The sequence below is a fragment of the Patagioenas fasciata genome, chromosome 1, assembly GCF_037038585.1.
Source record: "Patagioenas fasciata isolate bPatFas1 chromosome 1, bPatFas1.hap1, whole genome shotgun sequence".
In the NCBI taxonomy this organism is placed as follows: Eukaryota; Metazoa; Chordata; class Aves; order Columbiformes; family Columbidae; genus Patagioenas; species Patagioenas fasciata.
Window position 1 is genome coordinate 31,418,863 of NC_092520.1, and position 19,089 is coordinate 31,437,951.

Sequence of the window (19,089 nt, forward strand, 5' to 3'; positions counted from 1 at the left end):
CGAACATGGATGGTCGGAGTGTGTGCTCCTACCCAGGTCCACAGACTTCCCTGGTGACTGTGCTGGTGTAACAGCACTGAGCTGAGCCTTCCACACACCACCTCCACTTCTGGAGGATCTAGGTGTGCCTGTGCTGTTGCTAGCAGCTTTATAAAGGGAATTCTTCATAGTCTTCAATGGTTAGGTTCAATGCGGTTCAAAATTAAGAAAAGACCAAGAAAATAAGCCAATCTGAGAGCACTGGTTTTTGGAGTATACTCACATTCCTGACCTGGGTTTTTATTTTCTCTTTTAGTGGTGAGGGACCTCCAGAAAAGACTATTCCAGCTGCAGTCATAAAGGGCTTCAGAAGATGTATGATGGCTCTCGAGCTGGATTTTCTCATTCTTTCTGGATTTTTTGTCCTTGTAGTCACCAAGCAAAAAAAGGTAACTTGCAGCAGGCAAGCAGCATCTCAGCAATCAGCAAAGCACCCTTAAACATCTCAAAGCTCTGGTAAATGGCTAGGTGCCAGGAGAAACCAAGTGCAAGCAGAGATTTCTCTGCTGTGGTGGGCTTTTTGGGCTTGACCTCAGAAGGGGCCTGGAGGTGGCCTGCCAGAGGCAGCCAGGCTCCCTGCCTACAGAATTGAAAGCTGGCAATAATGTAAAAAATATCTGCACAAAGTGCAGATCCTCTTTTCAGGGATTTCCTTCCCAAAAGTTATTTATGTTATGAAACACAGCTCCATTCTGAGTGAATCACCCCTAGTTGCATCTACCACGCCTGCTCAGAAGACATAGTATCATCCGACAGTTATTATGCTCAACATTTCAACATCTAGAAATGCAGACAGCAAACCAGATGAGTGAACCTGCCAGCTGCCACTCCAAGCATTCTAGCCCTACATGGGGCAATACAGGTGGAACCAAGGTCCAGAGCTTTATTTCGCAGCATCAGAAATAAAGGTTCAATTTTTTTGCCCTGTGAGTAGGAATGTGACTTGAGCAACTGGGCTTTGGCCCTCTCATTAGGCAGCTTTATCCTTTCAGTTGTAAAATCAAAAGGAGGGGAAAGGGTGGTGGAAATCTGGCCAATTTTTCTGAAAGGCAAAAAGGGAACTTGGGACAAAGGAAACTATTTAATTTCTTTGGCCTCCTTAAGGTGTTGACTGGTGGACAAACAGATGTAACTGCATACCATCAGCTGCATGCAATTAAATATATTGCTTGTCTTTGCAGATGTCCAGAAAGTTTCCTGTTTATACACAGCTCAACTGTGTGAGAGGTATACAACTGCACATCCACACCAGGACAGTCATGTGCCTGACAAGTCAGAGTCAACGCTGATCAGAAAGCTGAAGTGCCTTGAAAAATATTGGACTCTCTCTGGGAAACTACACTTATATTTAATTTACTCTTTTAAATAGCCTGTAATTTAAACTGGCTCAAATAAGACACAGGAAATCAAAACATTAACCCAGGGATGGTGTCACTGTTGAAACAGCATCTGACTCCTCCTACTGCGATTATACTTGGTTATTTTGGATGGATCTTATTTTTGCTCCCATCAGCTGGTGGTGCAGCAGGTCATTTCTGTCTTACCCAGCGCAAAGGACCAAGAGAAGCATCAACAGCCCTAAGACAGAGGGGAAAAGTTCGATGCCTGCTCTGCTGCCAGCACAACGTGCTGTTGCAGCATAGAGGAATCTGCACCTCAGAAGGAGATGCAGAGCAGCAAAATGTGCACCCCTTTCTCCAGATACTCTCAGCAACTAAAGCAAAATATACACCATGGTAAAAGGATGTAGGCTGAAGAAAGCAGAGGATCTACCATGAAAATGAATGGAATAATTCATTGCTTAAAATAAAGGCATGATGCTCCCCTGCCTGCTGCAACATGACTTCATCAGGCAAACATAACCTGGTGTCTCTGGTGTAGTTTTGCAATGAAAAGTTACTTTTGTCTAGAGCAGGGGTGTCAAATTCATTTTAACCAGGGGCAACCTTTGAAGGCAACCGCAAGGCTGATGTGACCCCCAGTGAAAATGAGTTTAACACCCCTGGTCTAGACATACCAGGGCTTCCCTGAATGACAAGAAAACATGAATATGAAGCTGGAACATTTTCTGTCACTTAGGGGTGCCAGTCACCCGAAGACTTCATTTCCTGTTCTTATTTCTTCTTCAAGCTCAGAAGTTCACTGTTGCTTTAACTTTCTATGCACATAACTATTCTTAGATGTTGTCTTGTGGAAAACTAAGGAAATATATCAAAAACCTTTTTAAGGGGTAGGTGGTCCCTTGAGGGACTTAGAGGCATTGCTAATAATTTAACTGTCAGGAGGTATATTTTTCAGAATAAATATTGTGTCTTTTTTTTTACTACATTTTTTACTATGATACTTCCACAGCCAAGAACCCTGGTCTTCAGCTCCACAAGTAGAGACCTGCAAGGATACCAAATGGAGAAAGGACAGCAAATGGGAATGCGACATGTTATGCAAGTGTTGTTAAAGCTGCATATGAGGATCCCTGACCAAAGTGGTCTTGAATCCTTTTACAAGTAAATAATAATAATAAAAATATCAATTACTTTATCTGCACCCCACATTTTGACTGATGTTCCCCACTATTTTGCCAGTGAGGTGTGCAAGGCAGCTTTCACACCTCCAAAGACATTTCTCTCTTGGGAAATAATAGCCCACTTACAGAAACTCAGTATCTGTTTCTTGGTCTTTCTCCCCCTGCACTCTGAGGAGATTCCTTGTTAGCTGTAGAATCAATAAAAACCATATCTTCAGCAACTAGTAAATCTAGTTTATTAAAACATATGTTTGACAGTTAATTCAATTGCTAACAAAGTTGTAGCATGGTCGATACAAAAAAAAAGTGACCTCATAAGTGAGTTACATATATCCTCTAGATGCAAAATCATCTGATAATAAGGTGCATTGGATAGCTACAGACAAAAACACATTAGTGAGATTAGACTGTGACTAAGTATTTCTGTTCCCTTGTAGTACTTAAGGTGTACAGTATTTCATGAGAGGCTCCAAGACTGTCACTTCTCCCTGCTCAGGTCTGCTCCCGACAGGGTGAAACCATGGAAAAATAGTTTGCCCGCTTCCTTCCAATTATTTGTCCATGACCCCTCTGCACAGGCGACCATCTCGATCCCATTCCATTGCAAACCAGCGGTGATGTTCCCTTTTCCTTCAATAGCATGGGACCAAGCACTGCAGGAGTTCACACGGCATCATTAGGTCAGCTCTCAGGTACGTCACTGGGTTATCAAAATAAGGATTTGGAACATGAACTTTAGTGAAGACTTACAATAAAACTCTATGCTTACATCAAAGGCAGCAGAAAGTGACCAAGATAGATTGACTCTGCAATTGAACATAACCCTTAGATAGCCAAGAAAAATGTGACTTTCACAGTGATTTGCCAAGTACTTTTCCACCTGACCAGCAATTATTTGTTTTCTGCATATTTCAGACAGAGCTGAAAATAGCTAGCAGCAGTTATTTTTGTTTGGGAGCAATAATGTGAAAATATCTTCACGGATAGAAACCTTTCTTTGGGTGGATTTCACAGGGAGAGAATGCTTTCAGCATTTTTGTTCATTTTCATATGGGAAATTTCATATGTTCATTTTCATATGCCTGGAAAATACGACAAAACTTCTTCAGTTATTTACGAAAAAATGAGGTAATTAAAACAAAAATTCAACTGTGGTCAAATTGAGTTTGTAACCTCTTTATACTTGATTACAAGTGGTCTGATTTCTAGGAAATGTATTTTAGAAAAAATTTGGAGACTTAAAAATGCAGGCAGCGATTTGGTAAGATTTTCCAAAGTACACATAGGTGTAGCTTCCAATTGCTTTCGAAAACAGTCCTCCTCCTCCTCCTCATCTGCCACCAATATTTCCTCCTGTTCCTGACAATACACTTCCTCACTGCATTGGTGCATGTTTGATGTCAGGGAGTTCAAAGCAACTGAAGTTAATCCTCTGAAAAAAGGGACCAGTTTACTCCTTGGAGCAGGCAGGAGGTGAGGGATTAGGGATGTCTTTAGCAGCGGTTTGCTGTCACACTGGTTGACCTGTGATGAGGAAACCACTCCCTCGCTACCCATTTGGACAAAAGTAATACTAAAAGTTTGTCTCTGGATTCCTGCATGGGAACTGAGCTACCAAACTGCAGCTTTCAGAAAAGCAGTGGCAACAGTGAGCGTAAAAACATGTGATGCAGTGGCCCCAAAGGAATCAGGCACTCATGTGAAGCTGCACTCAGGGTGCAGCTGGCTCGGTGCACCTGCATCCTGCCCTCCCCACCAGCATCTGGCTTACTCATAGCACTCCATGCTGATGCAGCTTGCTTGAAATTGCTATCTTGTTTGGTAATCAGTGAAATGTTAACTAAACTACCTCTGTGGAAAATTTAGAAACATTAATGCCTTCTGAACAGCCTGAGCCGGTGCTGGGTCCTGTTTGGCCACAGTGGAAAGTGTCAGTGCTGCTTCATATTTCTGCTGTGTGCAAACCTTTGATCGGTGTTTGCAAAGGGGACTGACAGGGTGCTATGAGGCTGTTGAGTGTCACAGCATCTGAACCACGCACCTCTGCACACACAGGGAAACGGAGCACAGAGAGGTTCAGACACAGACACTGAGGTGGTCAGGTAAGTAGTTTCCCTTCAAGTCACTGGTTCAGTATTGTGAAATTAAATAAATTGACTTAGATTAGGTAAATCCCTTCCAATCCATTGTTCTGAGGAGGTTGAACACTAGAAGGATATCTACACTGTTAAGTAGAGGAGGATCAGGGATCACACCCAGGCATGTGACCTCTGGTCATCCTGCCTTGGTTTTGGCCATCCCCAATGAGCTCCTTCCAAGCCTCTTCTGCGCTGGAGGTGTCTGGCACTGAGCTGCATGGCTGCAGGCTGGCTAGCACCACACAACAGCCATTGAGTAGTATGGACCCAGTCTAGATGTCACATCAGAACTGTCTATATATCATTTTGCATTTCTGCATCAGCTACCTGCGGTATAAACTTCTGATTCTTGCTTTGAAATTCTCAGCAGCGAAGTAATAGAGGACAGGATCGAGGCAGCTGTGCATGGCAGCGAGGCAGAGAGTGACCACCAGTGCTTTGTGCATGGGCAGGTTGGCCTGGCTGCAACCGCTGAGTATCAGGTGGACAGTTCGCAGTACATGATATGGCAAGAAGCAGAGGAGGAAGAGGATGAGAGTGATGATGATGGCTGACAGTGCCTTCTTGTGACAGGCCGCCTTCTTGCACTGTGGAGCCTTGGACCTGACTAATGTTTTTATTGCAAAGATGTAGCAGACAATAATTGTGCAAAAAGGCAAAATGAAGCCCACGATGAGGACAACGTAGTTCATTATGAGGAGCCTATGCGTGTTGGAGGGATGAAGATCCAAGCACTTGGCCGGGTTCCTGTACCCAGCGATTTCCTTGCTTAACAAAGGGCTGGAGGCTGCCAGCACGAAGAGCCATATGGCTGCACATATTATCTTGGCATACCTCATGCTGGTTGCTTTCCACTGCTTGAATGGGTAGACGATGGCTGTAAAACGAACCATGCTGAGTACGGTGAGAAAATAAATGCTGCAGTACATGTTCGCGTACAAGGCGTAAGTCATGATCCTGCACATGATGTCACCAAATATCCAACGTGATCCCATCAGGAAATATGTGGCCCGAAAGGGTAAAGTGCTCACAAACATGAGATCTGAAACAGCCAAGTTCTGCATGTAAATGTTCACCGAGGTCTTCCTCTGTGAAGGCTGGAAGAAAACATAAATGGAGAGGCTATTTCCAACAGCACCCAGGATGAAGATAGAGAGGTACATGATGGGATAAATGACTTGCTTGAAGCTGTCAGTTGTACAGTTGAAGGAGCTGTTGGTGAAGTCGTCATCTAGTGTCATCACGGAAATATTCATAGTCTAAAGCCAGGCTCTCCGTCTTTCTGCCAAAGTAAAAAAGAACTGATATGAGCACGGGGCTACAGACTGGGCAGGGAGTTCTGCTACTCAGCATTATGTTGTTGAGGGCAGAAATTGTGAGATGCACAGGTCAGTGGTAAGTACAGGTTAATTAATGAGTAATTACTTGTGACATCCCTGTAAATACACATCTCAAGGTTTAAAGCCCCAATTCAGCTCTAAACAGCGTCAGTATTACAGCAGCTGGTTGCTGCCTTAGCCTATGAAAGTGCTGCCAGAAATCACTAACCACAATCTTCCTTGCACTGTATTTCTCTTTCATTTAAGTTTCTGATGTCTTTCTATGACTGCGTTTGTGGGGCCTTTGCTTCATTTACCACTTTCTCAACCTTTTTTTGTGCTCAACTGCTCTGCATCAGACAGTCATCTACACATACTGCAGCTTCCAGGGCAGCCCGAGTTTGCAGCCCTAATGAAAATGGTCTTTGAGAAAATGGGCTGTGTTCACAGAGGGTGACATATTTCCTCCTATGAGGCTATAATTCAATCAAATCAAAACCACTCAGCACTAAAATACTCTAAATATTTTTTTTTTTCCTCATTGGAGTCTATTTCCTTGGTGAAGTCCAGATTTATCCCCTGAGCTGACCTGAAGCTAGTAGTATTTTGAAAGGAAGGTTTCAGTATTGTTGCTTGTTTAACAGTGGCAAGTAATTCCTCCTCTGCATCTGACAACATATTCTAAAGATGGAGCACAGAAAATATTAGCCTAAAACTCAGAACTTCGTGGCATTTCTAGATGCACAAAAAAGAAGCTTTTAATTTACTCTAGTGAGAGTGATAATGGGTCAGTGGTACATAAATGCATCTTGTCTCTTATTCTGAACCTCACTGGCTTCATGTTTTGAATTAATTTATTTGCACAAGTGGAGTATCCCTAAAGGGGAAAATGGGCTATGGATTTGGGTGCTCTGGGCTCCCAGTTACCCAGTGCAGTATTTCCAGTGCACTGTAAACAGGAGCCTGTGCTATGCTCAGAGCTGCCCATGATATCTTTAGGACAGTGTCTCAGGGTCTGTCTGAATCCCTAAATATAGCAACAAGATGTGGTCCAGAAGCTGCCTTTTATCTGACCCCGCTGTGACAGGGAGCATGGGAAGTATGAGCCCCAGGCTGGGCTCCCAAGCAGCAGGATTTATCCCCCCCGCCCTGCATCTCAATATGGGAGCGTGGTGGCTTTGGGAAGGACGTTTGGTCCCACTGGTGTCATACTCATCCCCACAGTGCCTGAAATTATCCCTCCAGAAATAATAACAGTATCTGCTGAACTTAGGAGTGCTGAAGACCAGAAGTGGGTAAACTGGATATCTGGGGCCGGCAAAGCCCCAGCCTCAGTAAACACGTGCTCCTAAAGGAAATCTCCTCAACTGAGATCCTCTTCCCCCACAGAGGGGTGAAACAAGGTACACTTCCTAACAACAAATCTTTTGCAGCCCGAGGAGTTTTGAGTGGTTATGGTTTTCTGCACAAAGCGACTGTCTGACGTACACATTTTCTGTGTGGTATTACAGACCAGCTTTTCTCCCAATTGAAGCTGATCTCCCCATTTTGCAGGGAAACATCGCAGCCCAAGGTACTGCAAAGGGAAGAGCCCCTCTGTGTTTTCCTGTGGCCCAAGCATCCTTATCTCTAGAAACACCAAAACGCAAGAAAATATCAGTGATCTGCCACCTGTTGAAGTATTCCTGTTGCATGTGAAAGCTGTGACTTAGAGGAGTCAAACGAGGATGAAGAACCTGGAGCATAAACAAATTCAAAGCCCTGCTGAGCACTACGAGCACTGGTTGGTGGCCCAATGCTGTCTGCTGAAGGATGGGATTAGGGCAATGAAAATTCAGGTGATGAAAGGCCCTTGGGTCCCTGCACCCTGGCTCTTCACATGAGGTTGTCTGGCTAACAAGTACCATCAAAGCTATTTTGTGTTCCTCATTTCTCCTTCTAGCTTTAGGAAACTAAATATGCATGTGTAATTGAGAAAACTCAGCATCCTTGGACCTGACAAGAAAGCCAGTACTCAGACTCGTCTCCAACTTTCAACCTTTATGGGATGCCTAAGAGAAAGAGGCTGTGGACCAGTCATCTGAAAGCTGTTAACCACCATGTTGCCTGCCCTCAGTGGAGGGCCAAGGATGAGTTGTGCAATTATCATATGTACATGCTCCTATTAGTCGTGTTTTAACACATGGATCAAAAGAAAGGAAGGTGCAGTGAAAGATTCATTTCACACAGGGCTATCTCAAGCAACATGGAGGAGAAGGGGAGAATTTTACTGCTTCTTGAAGCCAAGAGCTGTTCATTAGCCAGGTAAGGTTAGGAGATGGCTCCCAGATAAACAGAAACAATGACATATCTAAGGACAGGCAACGAACTTCGTTTTCAACCAGAGTGTCCAGACTGTCTCCTAGGTCATGAATGAACAGGGTGTGTTTTGAGTGAGAGACTGGACCTACAGGGTCCTCCCAAAGGCTTCAGAAGGAAGATTGGTGGTAAGATCTAACAGCTCTCTGAGAAAACACAGGGAGATAAAGGGACAGTCTGAAATGGGAATCTCTCTTAAGTGATACTGAAAGACGCCTCTGGTAGAAGCTCCCTAGCTGGAGATTTGTTTCGATATCTGAGTTTCCCTGGTGGCAGCTATTAAGTAGAAGAAGCTGACACATGTCCCAAGGCTCTGATAACCACTCTGGTAGGACAAAGAGAGCACATTAGCTGAGCACGAAAAATGGAGGATTTTCTGAAATAACTGCTGTTTAAGTAGATTAGATGTAGAGTTTGGAAGAAGTTTTTTATTTTCTTTACTTCTGTGAAGTACTTTAGAAATATTTATGACTTGATTAGTATGGATTTTATAAACAAATAGTTACCTTTTGTTGTAAGTTACGTATATTATAAATTACATCTACTTATTACGAATAAACGATTGGCCTTTTATCTTAGCCTGGCTTGACTGTGATTTGAGGCAAGGGGATAACAGAGGGATATTCCTTTCCAGAGGTGAATCTAACATCCTTAACAAACCGGTGCATAAACCAGGTGGAAAACTGATAGAGCAAAAATAAGAGGTTTGTTTAATTGGAGAAGATACTAAACCAACAAAAGTGCCACAAAACAATCAGATTTTAAGCTCAGGATGCAGGTAGCAATCTATAAAATCATAGAAACACAGAATGGTTGGGATTGGAAGAGACCTCTGGAGATCATCTAGTCCAACTCACTGGCTCAGGCAGGTTCACCAGAGCAGATTGCACAGAAATGTGTCCAGGTGGGTCTTGAATGTCTCCAGAGAAGGAGACTCCACAACCTCTCTGGGCAGCCTGTTCCAGTGCTCTGGCACCCTCAAAGTAAAGAAGTTTCTCCTCATGTTCTGATGGAACCTCCCATGTTTCAGTCTTTGCCTGTTGGCCCTCGTCCTATCATTGGGCACCACTGAAAAGAGTCTGGTCCCATCCTCTCAACACCCACCCCTGTGATATTTGAAAGCACAAATAAGATCCCCTGTCTTCTCCATGCTGAACAGATCCAGCTCTCTCAGTCTTTCCTCATAAGAAAGATACTCCAGACCCCTCATCATCTAGCAACAAAGTGGGGGTTACCCCATAAACTGGTCAGTGTGCAACGTGTATGGCTGCCTCCCTGGGGTAGGTTTTGTGCACGTGTGTGCAGGGCAAGGGGCTGTGGATGCAGAGGGACAAGGAGGACTGTCCTCAGGCAAGAGTGGCTCAGCAAGAACAGAGCAGGGGCAGGTCTGCCTGGGGCGCAGATCTCATGAGGTGATTGTGCAGATCACTCAGGAGTGCAGGAGAGGGCTCGTGGTGGCTGTGGTCATTGTGGGCACTGGGGTTGAAGGTGGCATCTTTTGGGCTCAGCTATGAGGTAAGAAAATTCAGGTGAGAACCAGCATTTCAGTGTATGAATGAGACAGCAAAGAGGAGAAATTTAGGTTTGTAAGGAACTGAGGGATCTTTTGGAATAAAGGCAAGTGACACACCAATGAGAGACTGCACTGTACCCAGAGCAGAGCCAGGCTACTGGAGCTGCAGAATGAAAGGTTTGCAGAGGAGTTTAATGAGAAGCAACAGGGGAGCTGATGGGCGTGGGAGAGCAAGTGGGCTGGACTGATGAGACCTGTGAGGGCAATGAATCGACATCCAGTGCACTTCTCACAGGACCAGGAGGGAAATAAAGCCCAGTTGCAATAAGTAGGGAAGGCAAATCTAACTGCCCACAAATCCACTTGGTCACAACGTGCTATCTTGAGTGACTGGTCAAAAGCAAAGCTTGAACGTAATTCTGCACCGATGCTCAAAGCCCAAAATGAGAAAGGGAGGCTGGAAGGCTTGGCATGAGACAGTAACCCTGATGCAAGGGGAACCTCAGAGACCTGCTAGAGAGAGGATAATCAATAGGAGCCTGTGTTGCCATGCTAACAGCTTTATGGTAATGATAGTGTAGGATGCGCAGGTGAAGGAGTGACTGTCTAACTTGCAACCACATAAAAATATTATGGCTAGCAGAGTTCTTGGAGGCAGATATCCCATACTCTAATAATAAAAATATAGTACGAGGAATGCACTACCAAACTCCTCATCATGGTGAGGACAGTCATCAGAAAATATTAAGTGAGAATAGGAAGCTGAAAGCAATAGCAGGAGATTTCAAGTGCCTTTACAAAGATGCAATGCTGCAACAGTGGGAGACAATGTCCATATGCAAGAAATGCCTCATTCCTAGAACAATTAGTTCTGCAAACAAATCCACAACACAAAATGCTATTCTACATTTGATCTTTACTGCTGCACAGATCCTAGTTCAAGTAGGTTTTGGTGGAGGGAGCCCTGCACTAGCAATCACAGTAGAGCTAAGTTCTGCAGTGTTGTAGGACAGAGGAGCAGTCCCAGAAGTATGAAGCCTATGTAATTTTGTAATTTCCACCTCTGGCACATTGCATGGAGGTCTGTAATGAAGAACAAAGGTGCTGAGCTTGCTGAAATACCAGTCTGCTGAGGAGTCAGCATGTCTTCTGAAAAGGGAGATCCTGCCCCACTTACTGCCTTCAGCAATGGATGATGGATGAAGGGGGCCCCGCGGTCACTTTGTATGTATATATGGGTATGTATGCATTTAAACAGTTACATTTGACAAAGCTCTGCACCAAGAACTAAGTTGCCAGAGAGCAACCTATATAAAATTGCCTTATATAAAATCTCCATGTGTCCCCATAGTAAGCAGCTCTGGTCTCTACACCCAAAAAAGAGATTATGGAGTTAGAGAGGGTACAGAGAGGGGCAAGTGAAATGATCAGGGAAACAGAGCAAGGACTAAAAAGCCTGAAACTCTTCAGTATAGAAAGGAGGAGGCTGAAGAAGGATGTGGTCAAGGTTTACAGAGTCAAGGATGTGGTGAATAGCGTGAATGTGCACTGTTATTCATAAGGTCTTGCAGTACTGGGACTAGGGGTGCTTGGGAGAGCTGTTGGGAGTTTGTTTTCAAACAGATAAAAGAGGGTGGTCCCCTGAGCAGCGAGGAGCTGACAGCATCGGGAGCCTGCTGCCACAGCAGGCAGCAAGGGCAGGAGGCTCAGTGGGGTCACAGCATTGGCCAAAGGCATGGCCAATAAATGGGAAACAAAAGCCCAGGTAGGGATGTACTCCCCAGCACCTCTGGGCAGCAGTTGGGATGTTGGGGAAACTCAAGGGGAAAGCACTCTTGTCAAGCTCATGTGCTGTCTCCCACCAGTCTCACTTATTGCCAACATCAGAGACTGAATATTCGTCTAGAAGGACTGAGCTAGTCTGAGCTGCCAGCGCATGTCTTACAGTCACAATTTGCCCCTGGTTCCTCGCAGTATAACTACCAGAGTTTACTTTACTGTGTTATCCCTAATTCCTGCTGGTGACATCAGGCCAATGTCTGTAGTGACATTAATACAGAGATTCCATCCTGTATGTCAAAAAGCTGTTACTGGGAAAGTGGCACTAGTCAGCAGCCCTGGGCTACTCCCAGTTCTACTGGGGGGCTCAACCATAAACAGTCAATCAAGTTATCCAGCACCCCAGCAGACAGTGGGAAAGATTTCTATGCTGTGCCTGGACAGAAGGACACGTTTCTTTTGGAGAGGGGGGCTGAAGGGGGGCTGCTGCTAAAGGTGTAAATATGAAACCTCCGCTGTCACTAAAATTGTAAACATGAAACTCTCCATTTCCAAACTGCTGATCTCAAATCTGCTGCTCCGAAACACTGCGTTCACTGTAAAGTCAGTAACTGCCAAAGAAACTATTTTTAATAGGGTGTTCTGCATATGCAAAGTTAAGTAGGGAGATCGAGCTGTTCATTCAAAATACAATACTTTGCTATGTTAAGTGATGAATACATAGATCCTTTTATGCCAGGAAAAAGAGATGCTCTGTGCATCTATCACAATAACACTTTGCCTGAAGTGGACCCCAGACACACAGTCTCACATTTATTACACAAATAAGAAGGTGGTTATGATATTGCTGCTATAAAGGAGATCACTTGGATTTGCCACTGCACTTCTGAGAAAAACAGAAGTTCTCACCATTTTTTAAAGTTCCCATTGTTTTTCTCTCTATCATTCATTTTGTATTTCAGAAGCAGCATTATCAAGATTAAATGTAACAGAATGCAGTATTTAGAATTAACGCTGAATTCATCAAAACGTGTCATTTTATTAACCTTTCTATAATACATGCACAATAATTAAAAAAAAAAAAACAAATCATAAACCAAAACCGAAAAGTCGAAGAGTCTGACATTTAACACCTTTTATTTTAAAAGTTTGCCATAAACCAAACACATATTTTCAGCTAGATAAAAGCCAAGGGTCACTTACTTAGATCCACAACTTGATTGTTATCTGTCTGGCAAACATCCTTAGTTACATAAATTCAGTCTTTTTTTCTGAGAAAAAGAAATTCTCAAGACTTTGTCATAGAGAAGTTTAGTTAATGATTGCAAGTTCTGACAAATAAAAAGCTTACTGTGAGTACTAAGAAATATAAGCAGGTTGTATTTTAAGTATTGCAACCATTTTTATCTACAGCAAAAAAACAGACAAATCTTGTCCTACCTCAGCTCGTGTGCCTTCTGGTGTGTTCAGTATTTCCTTCTGTGTGCTGTTGCTAACAACTTTCAGTTTTGTTAGTGGAAAGAAAAAAACAAATGCAACCCCCAAGTGCTATTTATGCAGAAGCCACAGAAAAGCAATGAGCAGTGGGAAAGGGAAGCGAATCCTGATTAAAAGATCTGACATCCTCCTAAAAGAGAAATGTTCTCAGCTCAAGCAGTGGTGCTGGCAATCACGTGGCAATCTTTCATAGTTTTAACCCAATGAAAGAGGCTCTGCAGCTACGTGACATCTTGGGAAGCTTTCTGGATTTCTGTATTTGGGCCCACACTTCTGTATATATGCTTCCAATAATCAGGGTTGCGCAAAATATCTCATGCAGTTCATCGTTCGAGGCTGAGCTTACAGAGCACTAATTTTCCTTGAATTTTGATAGGAACAGAATACACAGATCTGTTAGGCCATGAACAAGTAGCTGCCATTCTTCCCCTTGACATTTTACCCTGACTGCACAGATGGGTGCTCCTAGTCAACTGCAGCTGTGAAATAGTTATCTATACATACTATAGGTATAACAGCTTGGCTACTCCTCATCTGTGCGTGCAGCACATGCAGGCAGACCAGATGCATTTGAGTGCTTTCTGGCTGCTGTGTTGTATTTCATATCAGAAGCAAGTTAAGAGTCCACACACAGCTGCTTACCACAGCTCCCAAAAAACCTTCTCACCATCCACATTTATAGTTGTCTATGTCCCAAAGCTCTTTGGATAATCTTGTTTGTAATCTCTCCTCCATTGGTTAGTTGTGACTGATTCTCATTTAACTCAAGGGGTCTTCACTCTGGTTGTACACATGAACATGAGAACGGGCAAAATAGTCCACTGGGTGTGGTCCCCATGTGGGGTCATGGTGGCAATATACCATGGCTGTGAACACTTGTGTCACCAGAGCTGACAAATCCCTACCCTCAAGGAGGAGGTACATACAGTTTGCAAGCAGCTCTGTGGACGGGTTTTTTTAGCATGAGGATAAAAAAAAACACTACATAGAAAATCAGCTTAGCTAGGAACTAGTCTAACACCTTCAGTCTCTGGGGTGAGCACAAAAATCCACAGAAGGTGGTTTTGAACATTTGCCTACATTTCCATTGACAGTGCAAAGTCATCTTAAAAAGCTCCCTGAGAGAGATCTGCATCAAGTGAATTTTCGAGATGCAGCATGATGGTGAATTAGGACCCTCCTGGAACCACTCCAGTGATGCCTAACTTAGACATTGTCAGCTATCATGGCATGTAAGCCTGTGAATAGGTGTCCTCTTCCAGCTGTGGTTGCACTGGCCTCTTTGGTTACTGTCTCAGCTGTTTCCCTGTCTGCCAAGGTCTACCTGCAGAATGGTTCATGTGCATGTCCTAACCCTGTTTGGTCATTGAGGTTTCACAGACACTTGAAACAGAAGATCTTTGTTCACCCAACCCATATGGACTGAAGCAGGGTAGAAATGAACCTCGTGAGGAGCTTGGTGGGCAGATGAGCCCTTTTCAGGAAGCTGTGATGTGAGGCAGGGAGCAGCGTGGGGCGTGACCACTTCAGACAATGAGGCCACAGCCAGAGGACATCTGTGACCTCAACATTTACTCAGGAGATGCCCCAGTAACTCCGACTACATCTTATCTGCAACTGGCAGAAACTAATTTAGGCACTGCAGTAGCAGTCTGATGACATCTCCATCACATGGCAGGTTATGATAATCACTCTGGGGCTGATGGGCAGGCTGTTCTCAGATACACAAGGTCAGACACTGAAACATGCGGAAAAAGTTAGACAATGATCACATTTCATTTTCCTGATTGTGTTTTGAGAACATCTCTTTCACCATATATTATGGTTATCTTGGTTGCCTGGATAATTTCCCACATTCACCTGCATAAATAATCTGCTTTCTATAAAGTAAAGTTTACTCCCTTTTATAAAATAACTCTGTATTTTGTTTTTAGCCTGGCTTTGAATAAATGGGGTTGGTTGCCAACTCACCCCGCACCTGATGAGCTAGATCTGGAGTAACTGCTTGGGGTTTTTTAGAAACAGTCACTGGATGACTCAGCTTCCAAGGAAAGTTTATTACATTTCTTACTAATAAAAACTAGTAATTCTGGAGAAAACATCTCAGAATATCATGAAGGATCAAATACTTTCATCACAAGATGCTGTATGCATATTACACATTCAACACTTAACAGCCTAGATTATTTCTGAGTTTTGAGTTCCATAAAATGCATAGATGGTCCAGAATGTGGCAGAGTGCAAACCACCCGTCTGGGTTGCAGCTACTCTCTGTCCTGCCTCTGTTTCTGTTCCCTTTTGCATTTCTGGCTCCATGACAGACCAGTTTCAAGACAGGGAAGTCGGAGGGGGTGACTCCTTCTTTCCTTCCCCTTCCTCCCAAACCCATCTCACATCCAGCCCTGCAACAGGGCACTGCTCCTGAAGGAAAGCTCTGCTACCTCCAGCCCATGGTGGTGAGCAAAGCCACCACTGCAGGCTCTGAATCCCCATTGTGTGAAGAAGCTGAACTTCAGACCTGAAATAAGCACTCCAGGCCAGGTAGAAGCAAAAATTTAGACTCTCCTGCCCCTGTTCAGCCTTTCCTGTAGGCTAGTTCAAGTGTCCCCATGGGTGGAACACTATCTGGTAGAAGCACCAGTCAAGGAGCCTGTCTCCCTGTATAGGGCATCTTGGACATCTCAAACACACGTCATGCTATTACATGCTCCATAAGGCCATGCCTCTCCCCATAGCTCTATGGTGTCACTCTAAAGTCGGCTGAGTTGCTGCTTGAGGACAGTCCACAGTCTGGTCGATCCCCATGTCGGTGCAGTCTCATGGGGGAAGGTTGTCATCCGTAGCAGAGGATAAGAGCTGCCTGAAACTTGTCCGGGTCTTGATACATGTGCACAGCCTGACAGACTCACACAAGCCCATCAGCTCATGGGGCACAGAGGCACTTGCACACCAGTTTAGGCAGCTCGGCAGCCCCACTGCCATGGGAACTGTGCGTGAGAGACGTGGCAATCCCCAGCGTGAGCGGTCTGGGGTGAGACACCAAGTGTCCCAGGCAACCCAGAAGAAGGGTTCTGTCTGTTTTTCCATCACTCAGTCAATGTTTTGCTGTCTACAGGCATGAACTACCAGAGGCAGAGTTTCACTTTTTTTCATGCCAAGAAATTCTCGGTAAAAATGGATCTGTCAAACAAACAGAAGGAATTACCTCCGTTGAAGATTTTAGCACCTCATGTCTTCAACATGGCAGCTTAGCCTACTAACACACATCTATTTCCAGAGACTGAAATTACGAAGTCTACATTAATTTTCTGTGCAATCTGAAAAAAAACAGCATCCAATGTTAGTAACTCATCTGCTGTCAGCCATAAGACTGGATAGATGGGAAGATGAAAGTGATGGCTGCATGAAGAAGGGAGAAGAAGCAGGGGCAATTTTAAGAATTATTCAGAAACAAAAAGTACAGAAGGTTTTCAAGCTGTTTCTTTTGCAAATTAGTAAAATCGTATTTCTTAATTGCTTGTGGTCCTTTCTTAACTGTTGTTCCTCATTAATGTACTGATGAGGACAGAGGAATGTTAATATATAGCTGGAATGGAAAAAATGTATCTAATGTTGTCTGTATATAAAATAAACTGTTCCTTTTTAAGTATAAAGTACTAAACCTGGTTTTTTTCTTTTTTTTGGACAGCCTCTCCAAAGGTGGTTGTGGGCCTTGGGAAGAATTGATTGTGGAGGCGATGACAGCTAGGAGCATTAATGCTCTTCCTGGAGAATAATCGATCCAATTCGTGACTCTGAAAAGACTGATCTGGAGCAGGACAAAACACCAAACACTTTCTAAAGCCTTCATATAAACCCCATTGAAGTAATTGTAAAGAATAGTGCCTTTTTGGATTAAAACCTAAATAAAACAACCCCCAAAAGTGTGACTCGAAAAAAGAATTCACTTTATTATTTTTTTTCCTTTCAAGTAACTAAAAGCATTTCAGATCTAACACATGCAAGGTTGCCAGCGTGCCAGGTATATTGTATCTTCTCTGCGTAGCGTACCTTTCAAAACCTCTTCCTCTCTCTCTCTCTCTCCTTCTGCAGCCATTTCTCTACCTATGAACCACCATGATGTGGTGTTAGACATTACAGGATTACAAACTGATGGGATAAGGAAAATGTAGAATTTGAAGGATTTGGCAATGAATCTACTTATCTCTATCTTAAGATTTGGTCTTCTAAAGACTTGTCATTTCTATACGTTGGCACACGTATGCAGCTCTACAATTCTTCACACACACAGCTTTGTGTTTTGGTCTGTGTTTACCCCATATCAAATGTTGTGCAAATCCTGTGGTATTCTGCTGAACTCCCCCTTCATACAAATATAGAAACCCAAAGCAAAACAAGCTTCCTTTCCTCTCTTTTTGCTGACTCTTTTACAAGATCCTTGATCCAACAGCTGGGTAAAAACCAACAACATTCTAAAGTCAGAATGACCAGATGTAGGTGCTCTGTATCTTATATCCAGTGGCAAAACACCACTTGCAGGTCCTCCCACCCATGTTCATATCAATGTAAGCATCGCTAGGACTTGGCAAAAACATCACAGACAATACTGTGCTTAACTGTGGTTAACTACAGCTCTACAAACCCCAGCATCTTCATGCAGTTGTCTTTTTTTTTATCCTTTACTTTCTTATCCAATGCATTTCCAGTGCTATTTCATGCTTTTTCTGTATCTCTCTGTGTATGTCCATATATAACAGGTATAAGTGCAGCTGCATGCATGCATTTTTATGCATGCATTCACAGACATGCATTCAGATTCAAGCACTTACAGAGAACCCATTTGTGCGCATATGTATTTGCAATATAAATGCATATGTACATACACACACTCAATTAATAGGTTGAACTTGAGCATCAATGCTAAGCTATATCAACCAGACTTTAGGGACCCATGGGCATAAGAGTGGGACACAAGTCCATCGCTATTTTCATCCAAGGCTGACGGCTTTCATCTGCTGGACATCCATGTAGGAGATTCTTCCTACAGGTACTGCCTGCAGCTGACACAAAAAATAAGTTTAAATTTTTGTCCTCAATTTGGATTTCAATGATGTTTCTTCAGATAAAACTTAGGTAGGTTACATCTCAGCAGCAACTTTTTCTATTTTACTGGCTTTGGGAAATGGTTTAGGGTATTGTGTGCTGTTTGTTACTTTTCAAACTGTGTTATAAAATGCCATATAAAGATTGTCAATATACGTGATTTTGAAGAAGATAATAACGCGACCAGTTTTTTATTTAGAATTTTAGGAAAATATCTGTCTGTGATGGGTCATGAATATATAGTGAAAAATGTCCATTTATAAATTAAATTTCCAGCCTTGAAAATTGCTTGGATTATATGCTTCTTTTGCAATTATTTTGCAACCAGTGTCCTCCCAGATAAAAAAAAGAGAACAAATTTAAGCTCATCTTTGTCACAGACTATATGCTTTTGTGACATAACTTAGAGAAACCCTCTTTAATGGCGTATACTGAACACAAGACTGTCTAAGCCAGACTGGTGGTCACAAGGCGGGGAAAGGGAAGTTCTGCAGCAGTAGGTTCTTCCATCATTACAGGATGGGGATCGTTCAGTGCAAAGGGGAATCCATGACCCACACATCCCAGCCTGCTGTGCTGAGCTGATTGATGCAGCCTTCACTCTCTACTTGAGGTGCTTAAGTCTGAACTCTGGATTTCTTTGCAGCAGACAAGGGAAGCCCTGTGTGTGCTGTCACCACACACATGCCTGACCACCAAGTCCAGCACCCACCTTGATGGTTGGTTGTCACCAGATGATCTTGTTCACTAGCACAAATAGTGCTTAGGACCAGTCTGGAAAGGTCTGACATGGGCTGGCTAATGCAACCAGGTGACTGT

The 19,089-nt window shown here is 43.5% G+C and overlaps 1 protein-coding gene across 1 annotated transcript; it reads right to left on the bottom strand.

The window, feature by feature from the left end:
* Positions 1 to 2,776: 2,776 nt before the first annotated feature.
* Positions 2,777 to 13,290, bottom strand: CYSLTR2 (cysteinyl leukotriene receptor 2). The gene is made up of 2 exons (XM_065848339.2): positions 13,111 to 13,290; positions 2,777 to 5,983 (listed from the first exon to the last, which is right to left on the bottom strand). Exon 2 carries the CDS (start codon positions 5,955 to 5,957, stop codon positions 5,025 to 5,027), a length of 933 nt encoding a protein of 310 aa, XP_065704411.1. The 5' UTR covers positions 5,958 to 5,983; positions 13,111 to 13,290; the 3' UTR covers positions 2,777 to 5,024.
* Between the last annotated feature and the right edge of the window lie 5,799 nt (positions 13,291 to 19,089).

Coding starts and splice junctions, on each gene's coding strand:
- CYSLTR2 (XM_065848339.2), bottom strand. CDS start 5,957: ATGAATATTTCCGTGATGACACTAGATGACGACTTCACCAACAGCTCC.